The sequence below is a fragment of the Rhamphochromis sp. 'chilingali' genome (genome assembly GCF_963969265.1).
Source record: "Rhamphochromis sp. 'chilingali' genome assembly, chromosome: 19".
Classification (NCBI taxonomy): domain Eukaryota; kingdom Metazoa; phylum Chordata; class Actinopteri; order Cichliformes; family Cichlidae; genus Rhamphochromis; species Rhamphochromis sp. 'chilingali'.
In genome coordinates, this window is record NC_137946.1 from 16,918,329 (window position 1) to 16,943,943 (window position 25,615).

Sequence of the window (25,615 nt, forward strand, 5' to 3'; positions counted from 1 at the left end):
GTCAGTTACCTTAGAGGTTGTTTTAGATGCACTATAATGGGGTTAATGGGAAGAGATGATAAAAGTAATCCAATAATATAGTTATTATATGGGGTTGTTGAGTTTCAAATATACATAAAAAACACATTTTAATACATCTCTGATAACATCATAGCACAGGTAAAAACAACACTAACACTAATTTACAAAATATCCCTTTGAAATGTCTTCGGACTCCCTCGTAAGGTAGCTAATGAACTGCAAATGTTTTGGACAACAAAACATATCACAAGAAAAATGTTCAGTAGGCACCCTGAGATGGGAAAACGGATATGAACAGAACTTACTCGGACATCTACGATGTATAAAACACTGTTTACTGATAAGAGGCAATGAGTGTCATCCTCCTGTCAAATTTAATACAAGCAAGTCACCCGCTCCTTACATTTCACTAATGTACTCTCATTGCTTCTCTTTGTTTTACTTTCCACAATGAAAGCATCGACGTGTATCCATGGTGAATTCAGCTTTTTTTTTTAAATAAAAAATTATCACGAACAGCATTAATAAACAAAGATACTAAATTACCTATTAAATGAAAAGCTAAAGCTTTGCATAAGTATTTCAGCATAAATAAACATATCACCACTACATCGTACTGCACAGCATATGATGTAGGAGGCAGAGGAACCTGAGCCCAGTCTAAACTGCTTGCTGCATTCGCAGGGCTTTAGCAGTGAAAGGAGAACAGCTTCATGAACTTGTTGTGTGTCTCAGTCTTTTTGTTATTTTGCGGTCTAGAGAGCAGCAGTGTGGCAAATCAGAAATATACCATGACATCTTCTTGAAATATGGACGTGCTAAGGTTAGGAACTAGCTGAGTTAACTTAATACTGTTTTCAGATGCAACTTATGTTGGAGAACTTGGATTGGAGCGCACAGTGTGTTTTGAATTGCATAGGAAAGTGTCCACAGGGAACTGTCCATTTGCTGCACTTGGATATTTGATGAAACTGAATAAGTTATTGCATTGCACTTTTATTTCTGTAGATTCAGATGGATTTAATGCTGTGTGTACTGAGTTTCTACCTTAGCAAAAGTACAAAAGGTTCACTATAACATAATACCTGTAGTATCAAAACTGATTATGATGCAAAATGACCATTTCTGGTCACCTTATGTAATTTTTTTAAATAAGTTTTATTTCACATTTATAGAACTTATAGAAATTTCTCTAATTTACAAGTATATGTTTGGGTCTTTTCTTCGGTATTACAAGAAGCCTAGATAGCCATATCACACCAACTATAGCAGATATGAAGCATAGCTTATTTGTTGAGTGACTGATTGGTTGAGCAGCAACAGCAGACACACAGGTATCCTCCACAAGCTACATCATGTGCACTAAAATAAAACAGATATGTCAATTAGCACATATTACATGGTTTGATGCTAGTTTTTCTCTCAACTTGTTTTGTGCCATCCATCACCTGAATTAATTTGTCATGTTTATTACTAAGATTTTGTTTCCTGTTGTTCGCAGTGCAAGAAGGTCAAACCAGGCAGTATTAAGTATTATGCTACTGCAGCATTTAGGCTTAGCACTTTCACCATATAAAACTCTATCAAACTGATATTATACTGTATATTATCAACAGTGAGACATCATTTCCTCTTGTACTAATCTGACGTTCAGGTGAGGCGAGTTTTACGATTTGAGGCTTCTGAAGTTACTAAAGACAAGTGTGTGGTTACCATTGCCACCCAGTTTGGTGAATTATGTCTTAAAGTCTACAGCAGCAGACATTAAAGGATATCACATTTTAGTAATGTGTCATTCAGATTGTTAGAGTAATAACAACATGAAACTGCAATACATGGCTTAGCTGTCAGATATAATCTCTAAAGGGTTTGCTCCATTGACGCAAATCACAGTTATTAAAACCTATCACTGGTAAAAACTCTGAGTTTAAATGATAGAATTCTTCATATCTTGATAAACTACAAGAAAACAAAGCCATGTCTTTCAGTTTCATTCATTACTTAATACTCTTTAGCTGCACAACTACCTGGATGTAACACAAAACAGGAATTAGCATTTAATAGGCTCATGAATTCAGACTTCATTCTTTGTTTGTGCGATCTCTGACTGACTCGTTGTTATTGAGCGGCGGAGGCGGCGATTGCTTGCTCCTCATGCTCCTTCCGTCCGTGACGGCTCGTGAAGTCTCCGTCACGAAGAGCCGAGTCACCCAGACGGAGGTGACAATGCGTTTGTACTCATTCCTGAAATTTCGGTTCAGTAAGCCATAGATTATGGCGTTCAGACAGCTGTTGAAGTAGGCCATAAAGTAGCTGACTACAAAAAGCCACTCAGGGATACGAGGAGCCACGCGGGACGGATCAATCGCCACCGCCAAGCCAATCAGGTTAAGTGGAGCCCAGCAAATGGCAAACAACACAAATACCACAAACATGGTGATGAAATTCCGCAAGTCACTCGGTCTCAGGCGAGGGCTTTCTTCTATCTTCACTTTACGACGCACCTGGACATGAAGAAAACATATTGGACATAATTGTAAATGATGTGAATGAAAAATTCTTTGCTGAGAATGCATTTTTATGAAGTGAGCTTTTTGAAGTGCAGACTTCCAGCTTTTATTCAAAGGGCTGTAACAAAAATATTGCATTAACAGATTAGTATTTACAGCCAATTTTATACAAGGTACCCCATTTTCAGAGGCTCAAAAGTAACTGGACAAACTAACATGATCTTAAAAGGAAGGATTATTTTTATTGCTCTATTGGGCTGAGATCAGGTGACCGACTTGGCCACTTAGAATATGCAATTTCTTTGCCAGACATCTCTATACCATACTGTGGTATGTTTCAGGTCATGAGCGCTTCCTTTCCTTCTCAATAGTATACATCTTATTATTATTCTGGCACAAGTTAACCTTTCTATGCAGATGTTTTGTGGCCGTCTAATCTAGCATTCTTGTTCTGGAGTGTAATAAGTAGTTTGCATTTTGCTGTAAACCCTCCGTATTTACATTTATGACAGTGTATTTTGATCACGGTTTGGAAGTGCTGCATCAAACTCTTTCTTGAGTCGGTTAGATATTATGAAGTTCTTCAATCATTCTATTTAAGTATGTGTCACATTGTTGATTTTTAACTGGTTTATTTATTTATTTTTTATTTTTATTTATTTATTTATTTTTTGGGTGGGGGGGACTACAAAAATGGCTATGATTCATAAATAGTTGATGCAGTCCTTTTGTTAAACTATTTTGAATTCAAGCTGAAGGTCACATTTCAATCATATTTTGACTGTTTGATTTAAAGTCTAATGCAGTGGTTTACAGCAACAAAATTACAAAAATTTCGGCGCAGTATTTTTATTGACTGTACATTCACTAACCCACACAGAAACACAAATACGCACTAACCTTGTTTTTTGTAGCTTTAATTTAAAAAAAAAAAAAAATTGCTCTAATCATTAATTGAAATTTAAATGTCAACCAAGGATTTTATGGACTGTGATGAGTCTTTCAGTACATGAAACTATTTATAATGTACACTCAGCAAGTAATGGGTCAATTATCCAGGGTTTAAACATAAAATCATCACATTTTTCTATTCTACTCTTGGTGTTTCTGTATTATTTACAGCTGGTATTGTATTTACTGGTTTTGTTGGTGGTATTGCTTTGTTCTAAAAGCTTTAATATAATTTTTGAGACTGTAAATATTAATGTAGAGAGCCTGGAAACTCACCTGAATAACAAGTACCCAAATGCGTAAATAACAAAAGGTAACCACAGCAATGGGAACCAGAAAGTGAACCACCACTACTGCCACTGTGTAGGAACTGCTGACATTCTGGGCGAAGGTGCAGGAGTAAACTCGCGGGTCATAACGCAGGGAACCAACGAAGAAATTCGGGACAATGGCCACTACGGTGAGCAGCCAAATTAAGGCAACAAACATCAAAGTGTTGCGATAGCTGTATAGCCGACTGTATGCGAATGAGTGGCAGATATAGCAGTATCTGTTCACCGCAATTCCAGTGATGTTGAAAATGGAACCGATGACACTGAGCCCCATAAGGAAACCACTGACCTGAACAGAAAGAAAGAGAGTGAAGTGTTTTTGTCAGACTGTGCTGGGAGTATGCTTATTGCTGCTGTAGTGGTGGTAAACTGAAACAAGCTGAAAGCTCTGTGGTCTTACCATGCATTGTGTGTTTCCCAGAGCCCATCCATCATGGAAAAGAGCGTAGAGAACCAGAGGGTAGGGGTAGAAGGCTACCACAAGGTCAGCAAATGCCAGACTCACCACAAACACATTACCTGTAGAGGAAGATATAAGGAGACGCTGTCATTTCTATGATATACATTTGCAGAAATGTGCTCTCCGATCATGTGTTGACTTGCATCACAAACACCATAACTGCTGCTCTCTTAGCACTAGCCTGACCCTCAAATGTGAGCATGATGAATTCAGCTGTCATCTTCTCTTTCTAAACGTTTGCCTGCAAATGCTCAGTTTTTAGTGTCAGTCACTGTACTGACAACTCTGCAGTACATCTAGAAAATGGAATAAAACCATTACCAAAACTATATATATCCTCATTTCCATTGTTGTCACTAGTCACTTAGGATGATCACCATGCAAAAGGACCCTTGTTGAAATTATTTTAATAATGGAGTTTTGTCTTGCACTGAACATTGTCCACCTTAACCAGTTACTGACTACTACATGGGATGCACTTTTCAGTGAACTAGGACCCTATCTCAGCAGGTCCAGCATGGTGTGCTTGTTGGCTGTGAAGACAGAGATTACAAACGGTTTCTACCCTCTGCCCACAGCTGATTGCCTCATCCCAGACAAAGTTTTATCACAAATGGCAGAGTCACTGTTTTGACAGAGTAGAAGGGCAGGAGTGTGGACACAGCTCTTGGGGCATCCAAGTCTTTTTTTGGCTTTTTTCTGGCTAGTCCCCTGCCCAATTCAAAGAATGGTACGGTCGCTATATCTCAATGATATAGCTACAGCCAGATTGGCGTCTCAGAATAGGTTGTGTGATTAATTCTAAGTCAAATATATTTTGCTTGAAACAAAACATAAACAAACAAAAAGGAGAAAATGGCAACGATGAGAAAAATTGAAGAAGATTTGGAGGAGATGAAGGAGGAGGAGGTCTGGCGGAGATGAGCCCCCGGTGGAGGAGCAACAAACATTAGACCGTCAGGTAGTGGAGTTTTTTGCGAATAAAAAACTTCCCCTGCATAGCAACAACATCGCGGCGTGTTATACCCTCCCCAGAAAGAATGCCAGCGCACCTCCAGCAATAGTAGTAAAATTTGTGAATCGAAAACACAAAATTGAGCTACTGAGGCAGTCTAGACAACTGAAAGGGAGTGGACATCTCACAAAAAAGAACGCCGATATTGCCAGACAAGCCCGTATCATGCGTAAAGAAAAAAAAATCCAAGCAACATGGACAAGAAATTGCAAAGTGATGATAAAGCTCAACGGAACACCAGAAGAAGCCAAGGTTGTAATGATCAGGGATCTTCATGATTTGGACAACTACGGGGGATGATTACACTGTTGCAGTCGGACGGCAGAAGGTCTGTTATGATGTGTTTGCTAACAACTAGCCGAACGTATTCAATAAAAGACACTATTTTCAACTGTCAGAGGGGGAAAATGGCAAGGTATGAGACAGTAGACTGGAAGAGTATTAGTGTGAAGCTGCAGGTGGATATGGAACTGGGATTGATTATGCGTTGTGAAATACATGTTATGTCATAAGGATTACAGACATTTAAAGAATACCCAATCACAATGACTGAAGATTCGGATTACAAATTACATGATTTTGAAAATAATATAGATCCAGAAAGGAATGTGCTTAATGCAATTAATGTTACATGCGAGTATTATGAGAATCGATTTAGGGATAATGTTGACTTGGGTAATACATTTTCATTAATTCATTTCAACTGTTGAAGCCTCTATAAATGTTTTGTTCTGATCAGTGATTTTTTGAATAATCTGAAAGGCAAGTTTAAAGTGATAGCACTATCAGAAACATGGGTAGATGAGGAACGGGGTTGGGACTTTCACATTGATGGGTATGAATTATATCATATAAATAGATCTAATAAGAAGGCAGGAGGTTTGGCACTTTTTGTTGATAGTGATTTGAAATGTAAACATGTTGAATATATGTCTGTGGAGTGTGTGACAGTAGAAATAGAAATGGAAAGAAAGAGTAATATAATTGTTACTTGTATGTATAGGAGGCCTGGGACACTGATAGAAACATTCACAGATGTAGTAGAAGATTTATTGAGCAAGGTAAAGGGAAATAAGACATTCTGTATTTGCAGGGATTATAATATTGTTTTTTTTTTAATGTCCAATCATAAGACATCATCAGATTGAGTTATTATTTGGAAGAGGGTTCTACCCTCTGATTACTAAACCTAGTAGAATAACTGAAGAGTCAGCTACTTCAATTGATCACATTTTCATTAATTGCTTGGAAAGCAACATTATAAGTGGTCTTGTCATAAATGACATAAGTGATCATTTACCTATTTTTGTTACTTTAGATTATAAAATGACACGAAAGGAGGAAGTGTGTGCGGACAGATATATAAGAATTAGAAATGATGATGCAATAAATGAGTTCAGGCAAGATCTTATGAAAGAAGATTGGAATGAGGTTTATGTAAATGACGTCAATGCTGCATACGAGACATTCTTAAATACTTATCTGGTTTTGTATGAAAATCACTGTCCACTGGTATTATATAAGCAAAAGAAAAAGAAAACTACTGGTAAACCATGGATAACAAAAGGATTAGAAAATGCATGTAAAAAGAAAAATAAACTGTATAGAGATTATATAAAACTTAGAACAAAGCCTGCTGAAATGAAATATAAAGTTTATAAAAAATAAGTTAGTATTAATGATCAGAAAGGCTAAGAAAGAGTATTATAATAAATTATTTTACAAAAACAAAAATAATGTTAAGGGTACGCGAAATATCTTAAAAACATATTGGGTAATAAATATACATCTTTAAATTTACCTTTAATAAGAAAAATAAGGTCATAAGTGATATGAATTAAGTGGTAAATTAATTTAATTCTTTTTTGTAAATATTTGGCCTAACCTGGCAAACGTAATTAGAAAACAGGATGATTCAGAATGGAGTGACGAATGGAAAGGAGATAGCAGAGTGGTACAGTCTATGTTTTTAGGGGAAATCACTGAAAAAGAAATCATAGCTTGTTAAAAGTCCGCTTGTTCACTGTAGCTGTTTTATACTACGTTACCCATGATGCACCTCGGTATCTGTACTTCCGGTTGGGAACGTGTTCAGCGCAGCGCTGCACAGATGAGAGGTGTGTCGGAGGAGTAACGTATTAACGTGCATTCGGTGTGAGTTAATACTGCGTGCGTGCTTACCATATGACCACACACACACACATACCCATATACACACTCACACCCCCGTTACCTGCATGTGAATACTGTAATGCCTCCCTACCAACGCTGTACATCCTGTTGATGTCATCTGCCACCTCTTTAGTAAAGTTATTTGAACTACATCACTGTGGAGTACCATTCCTTCTGACCGAGGACGACTCAGTTGAAGCGTGATCGGCAATCAGTGCAAACATACATTACAAGTGGTCCTTCGAGCCGGATTCGCCTTGGCTGAGTTAATGAGATGGCAAACCCTCAGGATAGAGGTGCATCGAGTAGCCCCCGTCCAACGCGGGAGACGAAACTTCCAGGACATCTGGTGGACTATGAGCACAACCTAACTGAGCCATCTAGCGCTCCAAGTAGTTCAAGCAGCTCCGACTATGAAGAGGATGAGAGATGGCAGAAGATGGAATCAGTTTGGAGCAGTGTCCTCCAACACATGACTCAACTGCAAGTGTCTATGGAGGAAACTCGTGGGACATTACTGAAGCGGGTGGAGCGTTTGGAGCAAGCTTCTAAACCTGGCAGTCCTCTTCCCCCAGAAACAGGAGCGTTAGAACAACCCCAACGTATTTCCTCCACAACAGAAGTTGCACCACTACAACCTAGCAATGAGGTGTTACATGATACCACAGAGCCACTAACTGTGCTAGTAAGTCCCTCAGAGCAGGGCACCACAACACCTGCAAACATGCCAACGCCAGCAGAAATATCTGCTCCATCACCTCCCCGTAAAGCGAGCCTTCACATTCAGCCAGTGCTGCACCCTGCCACTTATGTAGCTGCATCGACGCCACTCAGGAGACCTGGGCGATGCACTGCTGAACCCTTCTCATATCAGCGATCGGAACATCAGCTCCTGATAAACAGGCCAGGCCAGGTGCAGCTATTACATTCTGCATCCCCAGCTGATCAGCCACTACAACATGCTCATCTTTCAGTGCACCAGCTATCACAGGCTGTGGACCCAATGAGTCTGCAGCAGATGTCACATCCCGCTGCTCCTGTCTTCCAAGTCAGACATCCAGCTAATCCTGTGTACTTGCAGCAACCTTCACGTCCACCAGCGCCTGTGACCCAGCCATCACAGTGGACAGAAGCTCATCGCCCTGTGCCCACCATACTGCATCCTGAAGCTGTGCCTGATCCAGCTGGCAAGTACTATGTTCCTTATCCCTCAGGCAGTCACTATTCATCATCTTCCTCTGCTGAACACCATAATCCGCAGGTTGCCACAACTTACCCAGCAGGAACGCCTCTACCAAACCTGATGGAGATGATGGTGGCGTCTTCATATGGCATCCCAAAGCCTAAGCTGGTGATCTTCCGGTCGGGGAGAGAGAGTGACTTCGCCTTATTAAAGAAAGGGCTGGACAGCACCTTAGGGCCACATTCACATCTGGGAGAAGAGTACAAGTATCAGGTCCTACTAGATCATCTCGAGCATCCCAGCGCCTTACAGGTAGCCAAGCGCTACATTCACGACCGCACTCCCTACACTAGTGCAATGAGGGCGCTAGAGCAGAGGTATGGACAGCCAAGGCAGTTAGTCCAAAGTGAGCTTAGCACCATATTAAACGGCCCCCCTATTAGAGCCGGAGACTCTCAAGCTATTGAGGACCTCTCCCTGTCGGTGTCCAGCCTGGTCGGGCTCCTCAGTACCATGGATGAAGTAGCAGCCAGTGAGCTTCATTGTGGTTCACATGTGGACAGACTGCTTACTAAGCTCCCTCTGAACTACAGGGACAACTTCATCGAGTACTGTATTACCCGAGGGATCATCCGCAGTGGCAGCAGCCGAACATACAATATGTACGACTTCTCAGAATGGCTCGAACGGAAATCCCAAGTCCTTCAGCTATCCAGACAAGCCTCTCAAATGCCCCCGGACAAGCCACGTCCAGAGAAGAACCTACTCAAAGCCTCAGCAGGGCTCAAGCCACACAACAGATCTGCTTCCATCTACTACGGCCCAAATCCAGCCCAAGCCAAGCTAAACCAGGAGGGAGAATCTACAGCTCCAGATCCGACAATCCAACCTAAGAAGAAACAGAAGTTCAAACCTTATTGTCCATACTGCGAAGGGACAGAGCATTATCTGAATGGCTGTGATGGATTCAAAAGGCTAGACCTCAAAGCTATGGCTACCTGGATTACCGAGAAGGCCAAATGCTGGCGCTGTGGCCGTAAACATTCTCCAGAGCAGTGTACTCTGAAGAAGCCGTGCAGCACCTGTGGTGACCAGCATTTGTTGGTGCTCCATGACCTGGTTGAGGCCAAGAAGCGGGACCCTAACATACTAACTGTGAGTACTAGTATGGTCTACCTAGACTATTCAAGTCACTCAGGTCGTGTTATGCTTAAGGTAGTACCAATCCAACTACATTATGGGGGCAAATCACTGAATACATTTGCTGTGCTCGATGACGGCTCAGAGAAGACTGTTGTGCTTCCAGCGGCAGTTAAATCTCTAGGTTTGGAACAGGAGGAAGCAACACTCTCACTGAGAACTATCCGTCGAGATGTAATCCAGATGAAGGGAGGCTTTGTCTCATTTCAGGTGTCACCAAGGGCTAAGCCCAAAGTGAGGTACAAAGTAACACATGCTTTCACAGCCCAACAACTGAGCCTAGCTACTCAGTCATGTCCAGTTGAACAGCTAAAGAAGAAGTATCTTCACTTACAGAAAGTCCAGATTGAGGGATTTAACCAGATCCAACCTTTGGTGCTGATTGGCTCAGATAACGCTCATCTCATCACCCCTGTCCGCCCCGTCCTTCGGGGGTTGTCCAAAGGGCCAGTAGCTATCTGCACCAAGCTCGGATGGGCCATCCAGGGGCCGGCCAGTAGTATGCCTACATCTGAGGGGGACCTGCAGTGCCTGAACATGTGCCTTTCTCCTGCAGAGGCCGTGCATCAAGATGTGAAGCGTTTGTGGCAACTAGATGCTCCCCCCTACAGGACAGAGAAGGAGGTCACACGGTCAAAGGAGGACAGAGAGGCGGTAGCTATGTTGGAGACAAAGACTATCAGAGTCCCAGTAGACGGTGTCGAGAGATACGCCACTCCGCTGCTGAGAAGAAGGGACTTTCCACGGATGTGTGTCTCTCCTGAAGCAGTAAAAGGCCTCCTCAGATCCACCGAACGTAAGCTGGCCAAGAATCCTGATCTGACCCTCACATACAGCCAGGAGATCCACAGGTTAGTAGATTCTGGTTATGTTGTTAAGCTGAGCCCAGATGAGACACATAGCTCTTCCGAGTCATGGTATGTACCCCACCACATGGTACATCACAATGATAAGGCTAGGGTGGTCTTCAACTGTTCGTTTGAGTTTCAGGGGGCCGTCCTGAACCACTACCTCTTACCAGGACCTCCCTTGGGGCCCACTCTGCTGGGGGTATTACTCCGCTTCCGCCAACACCCTTTAGCCGTGAGTGGAGATATCAAAGCCATGTTTCACCAGATTCGGCTGCTCCCAGAGGACTGTCCTCTACTACGGTTTCTGTGGAGGGATTGTGAAACTGACCGGCCCCCAGACGTATATGAGTGGAGAGTTTTGCCCTTCGGAACGACATGTAGCCCCTGTTGTGCTATTTACGCCCTACAGAGACATGCAAGGGAGCACGAAGACACCCACAAGGACATCTGTGACTCTGTCCACACAGCCTTCTATGTGGATAACTGTTTACAGTCCCTATCCAACCCAGAAGAGGCAAAGCAGCTCATCGACCGAATGAGAGGTTTACTCATTCAAGGAGGATTCGAGATACGTCAGTGGGCGAGCAACGTGCCCGAAGTAGTTGCTCACCTGCCCGCTTCAGCTAGATCAGAGAGCTGCGAGCTTTGGCTGAACTTCAAAAGTCTCGACCCACAAGAGTCAACATTAGGACTCAGCTGGCACTGCCCGACAGATGTCCTGGGATATAAGCACCGCCCTATAACCTACTCCACGGTCACGCTGCGCAACGTGTACAAGGTACTAGCTACCCAGTATGACCCCCTAGGTTATATTTGTCCCTACACTACAAGGGCCAAGCTGATTGTACAGGCCCTGTGGAGCACAGAGAGAGGATGGGATGAGCCCATAGAAGGGAATCTACTTCAGTCCTGGCTTGAGTGGGAAGGTGAACTGTCACACCTTCAGCATGTCACCATTCCCCGCTGCTACACTCCTTCTCACAACTCCAGCAATGTGACATACGAGGCTCACATATTCTGTGACGCATCAGAAAAGGCGTATGGGGCTGTGGCTTATCTCCGAGTAATCGATCAACAACTGCCCATCGCCACATCATTCCTGATGGCTCGCTCCAGAGTGGCCCCACGTAAACAGGTGTCAATACCCCAGCTGGAGCTTTGCGCAGCGCTCACAGGGGCCCAATTGGCCAAATTACTCCAGACAGAGCTCACCATCCTCCTGAAATCGATCTACCTGTGGACAGACTCTACAACGGTGCTGCAGTGGATCCAGTCTAGTTCCTGTCGCTATAAGGTATTTGTGGGGACTAGAATCTGTGAAATACAGGAGCTGACATCTCCTGAACAGTGGCGGTATGTGACCTCTGACCTCAATCCTGCTGATGACATCACCAGAGGGAAACATCTCGCTGACCTAACTGTCCGCAATCGTTGGTCACATGGTCCACCCTTTCTGTCACAAACTGCTGACACTTGGCCTAAGTTGCCAACAGAGTTCCCGGCATGCAGTGAGGCAGAGCTCAGGAAGACTGCATTCTGTGGGCACGTTTCTGCATCCCTGACTTTACCGGATCCAACACAGTATGCCACGCTAGATGAGCTGATTGCTGCTACCTACCAGACCCAACACGGGGCGGCTGACGCTTCTATTACAGCAGCGGAGCAACTAGAAACCAAAACCATGCTGCTTCGCTCGGCACAGACTGACAGCTTCTCAGAGGAGGCCCGAGCCCTCCAGATCGGGCACCCAGTCCGCTCAGCGTGCTGTCCCCTGAATATGACAGTCTCACCGGTCTCATCAGAGTCGGAGGCCGCCTCCGTCGAGCTGCCGACTTAGATCCAGACAGTATTCATCCCATTGTATTAGCAGCTGAACATCCCCTGACCAAGCTCATCATAAAAACTTATGATGACCAGCTCCTTCATCCAGGTGCAGAGAGGCTGTTTGCGGAAATACGGCGCACCTATTGGATTCTCAGAGGACGTCAAGCCATTAAGAAGCATCAGCACCAGTGTGTGGACTGTAGGAGATGGCGCGCCTCACCTTCTACACCCAAAATGGCTGACTTACCTTCATCGCGGCTGAGACTCTATAAGCCGCCGTTCTGGTCAACGGGCGTAGACTGTTTTGGGCCATACACGATAAAGATAGGTCGTAGAAGAGAGAAACGCTGGGGAATCATCTACAAGTGTCTTACAACCAGATGCGTGCACCTTGATCTCCTCCCTAGTCTTGACACCGATTCCTTCCTTATGTCATTACGCAGATTTATTGCACGCCGAGGAAAGCCATACGAGATGTGGTCTGATCGAGGGACCAATTTCAGAGGTGGGCACAGAGAACTCCAAACGGCGTTTGAAAACATGGAGCCGGACCTCAAGCAGCAACTGGCCAAGCAGACTATCAACTTCTGCTTCAATCCCCCACACTCTCCTCATTTCGGAGGAGCATGGGAAAGGGAAATCAGAGCAGTGAAGTCAGCTCTGCAAGTGGTCCTGAAGGACCAAGTTGTGGTGGAAGAAGTCCTACTCACTGCTCTCATAGAGGTTGAGGGCATTTTGAACTCAAAGCCGCTTGGCTATGCATCGGCTGACATAGCTGACCCAGATCCCATCACACCAAATCTTCTCTTGATGGGGCGGCATGATTCGGCACTACCCCAGGCAGCTTACGGCCCCTCAGGCACTCTTTCTAACAGAAGATGGAGGCACAGTCAGGTCATCAGCGACCACTTCTGGAAGCGGTTCATACAGAACTACCTCCCAGGACTGCAACTCCGACAGAAATGGAGGAGGTCCACTGACAACATGGCTGTGGGACAAGCTGTTATGATTGTGGACTGTAACTTGCCTAGAGGCCTTTGGCCTGTGGGTACCATTGCCAAAGTTTTCCCAGGGACTGATGGCGTTGTTCGAGCTGCCGAGGTCAAGGTTAAAGACAGTACCTATGTTCGCCCGGTAACTAAGTTGGTGGAACTTCCCAAAGTTCCTGAGGACTCAAATGACACTGTTCCAAAATAGAAGGACTCTAGCGGGAGTGTATTTGCCTACAAATACAGGGGCGGCTGTTAAAAGTCCGCTTGTTCACTGTAGCTGTTTTATACTACGTTACCCATGATGCACCTCGGTATCTGTACGTCCGGTTGGGAACGTGTTCAGCGCAGCGCTGCACAGATGAGAGGTGTGTCGGAGGAGTAACGTATTAACGTGCATTCGGTGTGAGTTAATACTGCGTGCGTGCTTACCATATGACCACACACACACACATACCCATATACACACTCACACCCCCGTTACCTGCATGTGAATACTGTAATGCCTCCCTACCAACGCTGTACATCCTGTTGATGTCATCTGCCACCTCTTTAGTAAAGTTATTTGAACTACATCACTGTGGAGTACCATTCCTTCTGACCGAGGACGACTCAGTTGAAGCGTGATCGGCAATCAGTGCAAACATACATTACATAGCTATTGTAGCAAAATCTAAAAACAAGACATCGAGAGACTGTGATGGGTTAGATATGGTCATCGGAAAAAAGACTTTGGATTGTATAATCAAACCTCTCTGTTAAATTTTTAATCTCTCATTTTATACGGGTGTATTTCCTGACCGAATGAAAGTGGCAAAAGTTACTCCCCTTTATAAATCAGGAGACAGTCATAGTTTTAATAATTATAGACCAGTATCATTGCTATCACAGTTTTCTAAAGTGCTTGAAAAACTCTTTGCACAAAGATTTGATAGTTTCATTGAAAAACATCAACTGTTAAGCGAAAGTCAGTACGGATTTCGACGGAACAGATCAACAGCAATAGGATTAGTGAATACTATTGAAGACATTTCATCAGCAGCACATAATAATAAATATTCTATAGGGGTATTCATTGATTGAAAAAAAGCTTTTGACACTCTGCAACACTCCATGTTGATTTCTAAGTTAAGTACTTATGGTGTGAGAGGAATAGTATTGAACTGGTTAAGCAGTTATTTAGATAATAGGTTTCAGTATGTGCAGTGTTTAGGCAATTCATCTGATAGAATGAAAACAGAATGTGGGGTCCCTCAAGGTTCTGTTTTAGGACCAAAACTTTTTAATTTATATATAAATGACATTTGTGATGTGTCAAAAATGTTACATTTTGTTTTGTTTGCAGACGATACAAATTTTTATTGTTCCGGAGAAAACTTGAAAGAATTGGTTAAAATTATGGTTACTGAAATGAAAAAAATAAAAAAATGGTTTGATGTAAATAAGTTATCGCTGAAAGTTTATGATATTCGGAAACTGTGTAAAGGAGGAAAAGTATTAATTGAAAGAGTGACAGAATTCTGTTTTCTGGGTGTAATAGTGGATGACAAGTTAACATGGAAACCTCATATTGAACATAAAAAAAAAATTTGCTAAAAGTATTTATATCCTGGGTAATGTAAGATATATATTAGATTACAAGACAATGAGAATAATATATTTTTCATTGTTTCTACCCTATCTGAGTTATTGTGTTGAAGTATGGGGGAATACATACTTGACTAATATGAAACTATTATATTTATTACAGAAGAGAGCGCTTCGAATTATGCATAATGTTAAATATAGAGAACACACTAATAGTTTGTTTATAAAATCTAAATTATTAAAACTAGAAGATATAGTGAAATTACAGACATTAATTATTATGTTTAGTGCAAAAAATAAAACACTACCTCTTAAGTTACAAAGTTTATTTGTATTGTGTTCAGAAAATGGGGACGGCAGAAGGAAGTTTTATTTTAAGCATCGGTTTGCTCAAACCACACAAAGGCAAATGTGTCCAACAGTCATAGGCATAAGAAACTGGAATTCTCTCAATGATCATCTTAAGTGTTGTACAAATGTTTCTCAATTTAAAATCTGCTATAAGAATAAAATGATAAACCAGTATGAAGAAGTTGAAAATAATAGAATTTAATTGTAGAAAAAATGATCCTTTTAGTTTGATATTTAGTGGTATTGCTCATTGTTGAGTATATTGTTCTGTTGGTTTTGTTTTGTTATGTGCAGAATATTCTCAGAGTGTAATTTTGGTTGCCTACTTGTATTGTCACAGATAAGGGGCAGGTGTCAATAAGAATTTATTCTTCTTACTGCTCCTTTTCATGCATGGAAAGTGTTACTTTAATTGAAAGGAAGGTTGTGTATGGGAAATGAATTACTGCTGTACCATGTGTGAAGCAAAATAAATAAATGAAATGAAATGATGCACAAGAAAAAGACAATGCATTGATGTTACCCCAGCTGCTGATTTGAATTGTTTTCATCCATGTTTTTAGCTGGAAAGTTGTTGGGACATTCTTTGGCAGAAATATCTGCAAACAGATGTGAAACTGAATCTCAGCCCATGCGTGCAATCAGATCTAAATTAAATGTTAAAATAGTCTCTAAATCTGTAGTGGATTTTCTATTCAGAGCAGGGAATGTGTCAACACAGGCCCCTTTCAGTTGGAGGTCTTTTTACACGTAATTTTTTTGCTACGCTTTTAGAGTTGTGCCACGGTAGATTTGCAAACACCTGTGGCGATTTGCAAATGTGTGCTGAGATATTTTTTTTTCTCTTTTTTAAATCAGGGTTTTGTTTGCCCTGAGCTCAGACTCACAGGCTCCCGCTGTCAGACGGTGTACTGCTCTGCCTGCACATATCTAATCTAAAATGCAGTTCATTCCATACTATTCTCCATTTTGCGCTAAGCTTTAGGTATTGTTGATTATACTAAGTCTCCATGTTCATGTATGCATGAATCCTCACTCCTGGATTCTTTAACAGCTCACTTAAAGTGCAGAGTTGTTTCATGCAAGCTCAACTTAATAACCATTTTCCATGAATAATCATCAGTTATACAAAAAGTGGGAACCAAAGACACTAGTAGGTGCATTACTTGGAGATGTTGTACTTATTTCAAAGACGTTTGCCCCCCAAAAAGAAACGAAAACAACACAAATGTCCAGATAAACATGGCAGAGCTTCACCAGGTCTTACTGTCTTTCACCTTCTACTTTTCATATTTTTGGCTCGCCCAGTATTTCATCTGCTGACACCTACAGAGGTGATTTGAAAGACAACTTTTGTGCTCATGAGGTGAAACAACTACTGATCATTCCCATTCCTTGTCAGTGGTGATGACAAAGGACAAAGGCCTCTTGCGTGGCAAATTCGCAGACATATCTCAAAGGGATTGTGGGAGTTTACTGTGTCTCATATAACTGTCAAACCATGTCAAAAGTACACGATGCACAGCACACCAGAAATGTATTTCTAGCTAAACCATGTACACATGGATTCTTTTGTGCGCTCCCATGTGGCTTCGGTGTGTGTCCATCAGCCCAGCGCTGTCACTGTGCACTTCAACTGACAAGGAGAAATAAGTTATTCAGCTTGGATGGACATCAATCATTTTGATATTCCAGTTATATCCCAACCAGCCCCGTGTGACCAGATTGTCACAGATGGCTTATAGACTTCAAATGTAAATGTCAATGATGAACACCACTTTTCTAAACATGCAGGGGATGTTTTCTTGCACAAAATGTCATCATCTTATAATTGAGATCACTTACCAGTGTTCCAGTCTGGGGTTGTTTTTATATTTGGACTTTAAATCGATTTTATATTACTTGAAAGATTAGCTGCAAATTAATATTAGTTTTAATTCAAGGAGTGCACAACAGAAACACAGATTGTTATACACTGATTTTCACCAGGGAATTCCACAGTCACTGTAATCATTTCAGTCATTTAACACGATTAACACTTGTAACTGTTGTGTGTGCTGTGCGTATGTGACAGCATACATCAGTCACGAACCACAAATATAAGAAAAATGTCTATGGACAGCAAGATTTTTGTGGCAAATGCAGCATGACATCTTCAATTATGGACTGATAAGATTTTGTAATCTAATACTGTTCATTTCTTCTAGTGGATATAAATATAAATTGGATGTGCATATGTGTGACTCTTTTGTACAGTTCCCCAATGTTCTGACAAAGCACAAATTATCTGTGGATAGATTAATGTTCATTACTGACAGGTGTGTTTGTATAGGCGCGCATTTCCCACATTAACAGTTAAATTAGGCACTGCAGAGTGATGCATAGAGCATGGATAAACATGCACACAGAGATTTACACTGATCAGGTCCAACATTAAAATCACTGACAGGTGAAATGAATACCATTTATCATTTCATTACTATGCAATATTCTGCCGGTAAACCTTTGGTCCTGCAATTGCTTTACTGTGATTGATTGTTGAAGTCCAACAGAAAAAGGCTCTCGTCAGTGGCCGTTATTGGCATGACAAAGCAAAAAGGAGATTTCAAGTTTCTTTCTGATGGAACTTCCTTTTTATGAGAAGCCATAGTGTCTAAAATCCCTGTAAACTAAGTTCTTTTTACTTTGGGTACATGCAAACATGACAGTTTTTCAACTTCAGAAAGGTCATGCATGCCTTATTTTATCTACTCTTTACTGTTGTAACAGTCTTTATTCAGCTGTCAGCCTGTCATTGATCGGTTCACTGCAGCTGGTCCAAAATATCGCAGCTCAGCTCTTAACTGGCACATGCAAGTGAGACGACACGTTCCTCCTCTCAGCTTCCATACAACTGGCTACCAGTCTGTTTTAGACCTGATTTTAAGATTTCAGTGTTTGTTTTTAAGATGCTGCATGGGTTGGCATCTTTTTGCATCTCTGATCTTTTTACTTTGCACACTCTCTGTAGATCACTGAGGTCTACAAAGCAAAAATTCGCAGTTGTCCCAATTTCAGATTAAACATAGGCATGATTGGGAAGTTTGCAGGAACTGCCGCTGAACTGTGGAATAAACTGCCTGCTCATGCCAGGACCCCCTAAACATTGGACCCTTTTAAAACCCATTTCATTTGGTTTTTAAACCAGAATGAGTTCTCATGCCTTTTTATTACCTCCACCCAGGAGGTTATGTATTTGGTAGCGTGTGATAGGGTGAAAGGTTTTGAATGAATTCTAATAAAACTTTGTAGTTGTGTAGAGTGGGGTCTTTTTAACAATCCATCTAAAATTTTGGCATACACCCAATAAGGCATTCAAGGTCAACTTAAAATAACATGTAGCATTTGACCTTTGACCTCACCTTCAAGGTTAACAGAGTGATCTGAAGGTGAAAGAACTAATAATGCTCTATAGAGCTATTTATTATGGCAATGGGTTTTTAGACTGACATGTTGGCATGGGATACGTTTTAAATTTACTTTACTTTAATTTTGTTGTCATTTTGTTATGTACATGACAGTAACAGGTTATAAATGCATAACAATATGAATATATTGTAAAGTGTTCCTGAATTAAATAGGAACTAAACAACGAAATGAATGCTACACATGCACTATATCCATATAAATTAAAAAAATTAAATTGTACCGAAAATTATGTCAAGTAATTAAAAGGTGCAAATAACAAAAGTCTGCAGTTTGCACCACAAACCTCTTGTTTATGCTGCTTTATTTGATTATTTATGCTTAAAAAAAATCTGTATTTTGTTTTATTGCATTCTTTTTGCTATACAATATTTCACCTACTGTTTATAATTGTCTTTATGAATCTTGAAACTTACTTTACAATTTGTGTTATTTCTACTCGGTCGTTGTTAATTTCCCTGCTACACATGTAACTGTCTGCCCCTCCTTCGTTAGCACCTGCTATCTGTCTGCTACAACTGTTCTCAGTCAGCCAGCATATATATAGCACACCTGTGGGATTGTCTTGAAAATCAAACCTTAGCAGTACTAGTGTTCCTTTGTGGTTTCCTTTGTGTTGCCATTTAATCTTCTCATGTAATAACTTTTGGAACTGTTTTATGAACTTTGACCCTGGTGTGCTCCTCACCTGTTTTGTTTGCCATGCTACCTGCACCTGCTCAACCACTGTTTTTGGAATAATGTTTTACATTTTAGACTATATCCAGGGCTCATGCGTCTTGTGTTTGGGTCCTCTCTCGTGTGAAACCATTTAAGATACTTAGGAATGGCCAAAGCCTGTGTTCATGAACTAATGGAACAAGTGAAATATATGTCTTATTAAGAATTACTAAAAATTCTTTATGCAACACTTGGAGTACCAAGTAAATGTAATCATTTTAATCACACTCATTATGACAACAGAATGTCAAACATTTAGTGGCCTATAAGTGTTTGAGGAAAAGTAATGAACCATCAAGTAATCAAGATTCAACCAAGTAGAAGTAGAAATAAAGCTGACTTTTTGCTAAATGTTTTTAAAGAAGTGTCTTTTCATATGGCTCGTCATTATTTCGAAGTTATCATCTTGTCCTCAAACATCAAACCAGCATTTTTTCAAGGTTTTTATTGCAGTCAGACATATAAATACATTTTATGATTAGTGTGGGAATTTCATTTTCAGTTTACTGTTGGACTGAATCACATCCAATACAGAAAATAGTTTTTATTTTGAATAGTGGTAGTTCAGCAACAATATGAATATGAACAATATGAATGCTTGAAATCGCAGTACGATTTCAAGCATTCATATTATTTTAATAAACGAGTTACATCATGGGACTGTTATGCTGAATGAAAAACATAGTTATTTAAGTATGTTAACAACAGAAATGAATGTACTAGTTTGTTTCTTTTATACATACAGTAGCTAGCTCCTCTAAGACTAGATAAACAGCCACATGCTACGTGAGCACTGTGTTGGCATGGACATAGAAATTTGGATTTGGTTTTGTGAGAGAGCTGGCTGCTTCATTTCCTCTGTCATCAGATAGCAGCAACAAAGCAGCAAACAAGTGTCCCACATGTGTGAGCACACATGCTGAGAAGCCTGGGGGAATTTGTGAGAACCATCTGGTTGCTAAGCTATAGATTATGATGATGATCACATTTCATCATTATTCACTGAAGAAACTCGCACTTAACTTGGTTTTCCTGTTTTGTGGTTTAGTGCAATGTAAAGAGCAATTACATTACACTAGGGCAATTCTTCAAATTTTAATATTGATCATGTATTTGTGTCCCCACAATTATATGAGCATGATTGAGCCATATTTGAAATGCATGCTCTCCCAGTTAAAACAGAAAGCAAAAGCAAACTGAGCGTTCTCTAAATCAGTGCCTCGCCAGATGCCTGCATACAACAGTCACAGCTGTTCCCTGCACACGGCAGCAGGAAGTTTTCTGGACTAGTACTGTACTATACTGCATATTTTGGTATCAATCCAATACCATGTAAACACAAGGCTAGTGGTGCTGATGACAATATCGTTACCAATACTTTTTACTTGTAAAGGCAGCTTATTTCTATTGTCCCTTATCTGTGTTTTTGCTGGGGTGAACCTGTAAAGCACTTAAATGTACTATACAAATAAAGTTGAAATAATTTATGATATGAATCATCATCAATTTGAACATTTGTAATGACTATTAATCACTGTGATTTTTAATTTCCACGATAATCAGCGCAACAAAACACACCTTTCAGTTTTTCATGTGTTTTAAAGCAGGACTTTTTGGAGACCCTGAAATTTAATATGTCTGTCTCTGAAGCACTTTGGGTCATCTTGTGTTGTTTATATATAAAATGGACCTGGCAGTCAACACAAAAAGGTTCAGACATTTTTCTTTCTGCATGTTTGAGGTATATTTTTTTCATTTCCAAAAATTGATTTATTTAATACAATTCAGTGGGCTACATATTAAACGTAGAGAATAAAAACAGTATTGAAGTATCAATCCTATGTGCTATGTGCCAGTAGCGATCTGATACCAATACCAAAGTTGGTATCGAGACTATCGATATTTAGCTCGCACCACAAGAATCAAACATAGCAGAGGGTTAAAAACAAAAAACTACACAACAAAACTAACTTATTCAACTGCCTGGAAAAACACCACAAAACACAGTATTATGAATGCAAGAAGGCTTCGAAAAACAGAACAATGGTGGCTAACATGAAACATCCAACATCAACTCAGACATCCATGAAAGCAAGCCTTTGTGCGTGTCAGTGTATCCATCCAGCTCACAAAGACACACTGAAATCATCAGCGCAATCACATTCCATTTGGCCAGAGATGCATGTCCATTAAACACGGTGAGTAAAATGGTCAACTTACTGGACAAAAGATGCGTTATCCCCCCAAGCAATTATTTTTCCAAACTGGCAAAACCTGTGCTGTATTCAAAACACTGAAGGGGAAATAGAGGGCTCTCACAGCTGTTTGAACACTTTGTTGTGAGTTTTAGTCACATCCATCATGCAGGTAGAATGAATGGAGGGAAAGATTTTATACAGTTTGTCTGCAAAGATTAATCTATGAGGATTCATTTACAATGCCCCTGTGATTTCATTTTGTGTCAGGCTTTGGTGCAAAATATACAAATATTTTTCATAATTCTTAGATTTCTACAGATGTGAATGTGTTACATCAGTGTCCTTTTTACACGACTGTTAGATTTGTATTGTTTATTGTCATTTATGCTTAAAAATATTTAACCATATATGCTTAGAGGTGTATAATTGATTGTGTAGTGATAGGATGTGTGATCCTTAATAGTCTGCAAAGGCTTTGTGTGCATTCCAGAGTGTTCTGGCATTCACACCTACATCCTGGGAGCATGGGAAGAGGTCGTACCTTGTCTTATTGTTTTATGGTAGGATAAACGTAGCTATGTCAGTTTTAGGCTAAGAGCCTTTTGTTTAGATGGACCCTGTGAAGACTCCTGGCACCAGCTTTGGGGAGTCTTCACAGGGTCACATCTTGACTTACGCAACGCACAGGCAAGGTACTCTTTGTGTGTATGAAGACGTCATATGTTAATGAACCTATGTATATTCATGTGAGCTCAATAAAAGGAGTGCTATGGGGAACCTGGCTGAGAGTCTGACGGAGGTCAAGTGGGTGGAACGACACTTGGCTCCAGACAGGTCTCCCTCATGCATGAGTAACACGAAGAAGTTTGCCTACTTGGTGTTCAATGCTTTTGCTGTGTAATTAAATTATCCTGAACGTTCCAGCGAATAGGTTTAAGCTACAAACCTATCAACGACGGTGCAATAAAAACATTTTTTGTTTCTAAAATTAATGAATGATCATGACAAACAATCGTGACCTCAGTATAGGACTGTATTTGTGATTAGCATTTTTGCCATAATCATTGCATTACATTACATCGTCATTGGATTTTTCACATTTCCACAAGAAACACATATACACAGTCCGAAGTCATTATGATATATATGCACTGAAGAGGAAACACACAAGCATAAACATGTCAAAGAATTATTCTTATTATTACTTTGCTTTTTTAAATTTTTCTAATTTTTATGCTTAATCAGGGCTCTAGACTAACTTTTTGACATGGGCGCACCGGTACGCCTAACTTTAAAAATTTAGGCGTACCGGCACAAAAGTTAGGCGCACTCAAATTTTTCAACCGCATCGCTTAACACCGCAGTTTTACATGTGCACTTTCTTTGGGGGGGGAAGTCCATACAGACAATATTAATTTCTAAATTATTAACTAACAAACTTGTGCTTAAAGTGCTTTGTCAATATTGTAGAAAATGTTAAAAACTTAATCATCATCTTGGCCTCCTCTGACAACCTGTTTGCTGCTGTCTGCTGCTGAAAGGCCGTGGGGAGAGGGGACACTTGGGCAGTGCATTTACTGCAGCATATAATGTGTTTTCTGGATACACTGTGCTTTTTCAGCATTCAAATATTGATGGCACCGTGTCAGAGCACTGGCTATGAATTTCAGACAGATCAGGCCTTAACTTAACAAAAAAGTTATCAATAGTTCTTTTCATCTTTTCTTATTACCCACAGCTACAGTACATCCACTTCTCTCAGGCCTAGGCTGCTCACTAGGGCTGAGTATCATCACTGATTTCTATAATCCATTCAATTCCGGTTCTCAAAGTCCTGATTTGATTCAATTTAGCCTCAGACAGTCAGAAATATTATAATTCTGATCATTTATCAGTACTGATACACATGAGACTTCATCAGAATTGTGAAAATCACAGCAGATGCCTTTGTGTGAAAGTAACTGAGAATAAAACACAGGAAAACATGAAGGAGATTTTCCTGGTCTGGCTTTTTTATAGCAGATAACCTTAAAAATATTCTGCAATTTTGCATAATTTTAAGAAATTTAAATTTCTTCAGTATTGAACAGCAGAAATTAGGCTTTCTTGTCCGAGGTCATTTAAGTGAAAAAAGAAAAAGCGCTGTAAACAACGCTAGACTGGTGGGTAATAAGCGAATGAATAATGCAGAAAACAGATTTGAGACGGGAAACTGTTCCTGAAGTACAGAGAGAGAGAGAGCTGTGCAGGAAGTGTGATTTTTATCGTGGTGGAAGCAAAACAGCAAAAGTCAGAGGGAATTCATGACGACATTGATCAAATGTGAAGCGCAGTTTGCTGCTTCTTTTGCTGCAGGCTCGGTGAATTTTGGTTGGAGAGAGGCAAAACCTGCAGCTCAGAATCAGCGCAAAAAGACGTAAACACAGCGCGGACCCGAAGAATCGCTAAGCTCCGACAGCGTGTCCGTGTTCAGGCCGTCGGGTGAGAAAGCCGAGAAAGACGAAGCTGATTCTGATGTGTTGGGTCCGCTCCGTGTTTAGGTCTTTGTGTGGAATCCGTTAATGAATTGATATCGCTTTATTCAAGCTACTCACCTCTCTCTTCCACTTGCACTTTCAACTGGACCACGGCCAATCAGAGAGGTCCCGCCCCTGACTATCTCTGATTGGTTTAGTCCACGATAGGGGCATAATGTGTGTCTGTTGTTGACCACAAGGAGAGTTACAGAGATTTTTTTTTTGTTACCGGAACAGTTGGTCGCACCTGTGCGACCAAATATTTATTTTTAGTCGCACCACTGAAAAATTTGGTCGCATTTGCGACCAAATTGGTCGCACTCTAGAGCCCTGTTAATGAGTGGAAAATATGTTGCTAAATTTAAATTTTCGGCCACACATGTGCATAATTACATATTGAGCTGTTGACAGAAATGTGATGCTCTTTGATAAAAAGAAATCATGAGCCTTAAATGACTATAACAAACAATATAGAATCAAAAATAATTTCATGCATTTTTCCTTAACGACTATATAAGAAATGCCTTTTGGAAGGAAATTGCAATGATTTTTTTTTCTTTCATTTATCCTTTTTCCACATCATTCCTGTGGGAGGACATGCAAGGCTGTTTTGCCTTTTTTGCATTTAAATTTGTTTTTAGTGAAGGAATGGGGACAAGGAATAGATGCCAATAGAAAGATGAGAGAATTGGAGGCTGAGTCCAGAAGGGAGTGATGTGGAAGCCGAAGTGGTCAGGTGTGATAAAAATTGCATTTTCATGAGGAAATGCTAAAAGTAAAAAGTGAGAAGTCAGCAAAGGTGGGTAAATAATGTGATTCCCACATGACGTGGACGTGTACCATCAGGTGCCCTGGTAAATCATATGTGAAAATTATGCAAGAGGAATAAGTATATTCTCTCGCTAAGTCTGCAGAGATGAATGAATAAATCGATTAGCAGAAAACATAAAATTAGGAAGATAGGAAAACATGAAAGAAAAATAAAGGTCACCAGAGAATAATATTGTTAGCAGTGAAGGGACCTAATTCGTTTTTATATTTATCTAATTATTCATTATTAGTTGTATAAAATTACTGTGCCGTTTAATGTTTTAACAGACCAACCAGAAGCTGCCCTCCTAATTTCGTATTTTGCACAGTGCAATGTCAATAAAGCCTTTTTATTCTTCTTTTCCGAGGTAAAGATACGTTCACTAGGCCCTTTACCTTACGTAGTACTGGACTGGACACCATTCTTTACTTCACACACATTCAACAAGGTGTTGGAAAC

General features: G+C 40.6%; 1 protein-coding gene across 1 annotated transcript in view; it reads right to left on the reverse strand.

Annotated features, from left to right (window-relative positions):
• Positions 1 to 2,102: 2,102 nt before the first annotated feature.
• Positions 2,103 to 25,615, reverse strand: part of mtnr1bb (melatonin receptor 1Bb) — a gene marked incomplete at its 3' end in the record, with an annotated part of 62,057 nt that continues 38,544 nt past the window's right edge. Inside the window, exons 2-4 of the mRNA XM_080866357.1 lie at positions 4,215 to 4,333; positions 3,759 to 4,103; positions 2,103 to 2,525 (exon numbers count right to left, since the gene is read on the reverse strand). Coding sequence (XP_080722483.1) covers positions 2,103 to 2,525; positions 3,759 to 4,103; positions 4,215 to 4,333 — 887 coding nt within the window. The remainder of the gene's footprint in view (positions 2,526 to 3,758; positions 4,104 to 4,214; positions 4,334 to 25,615) is intronic.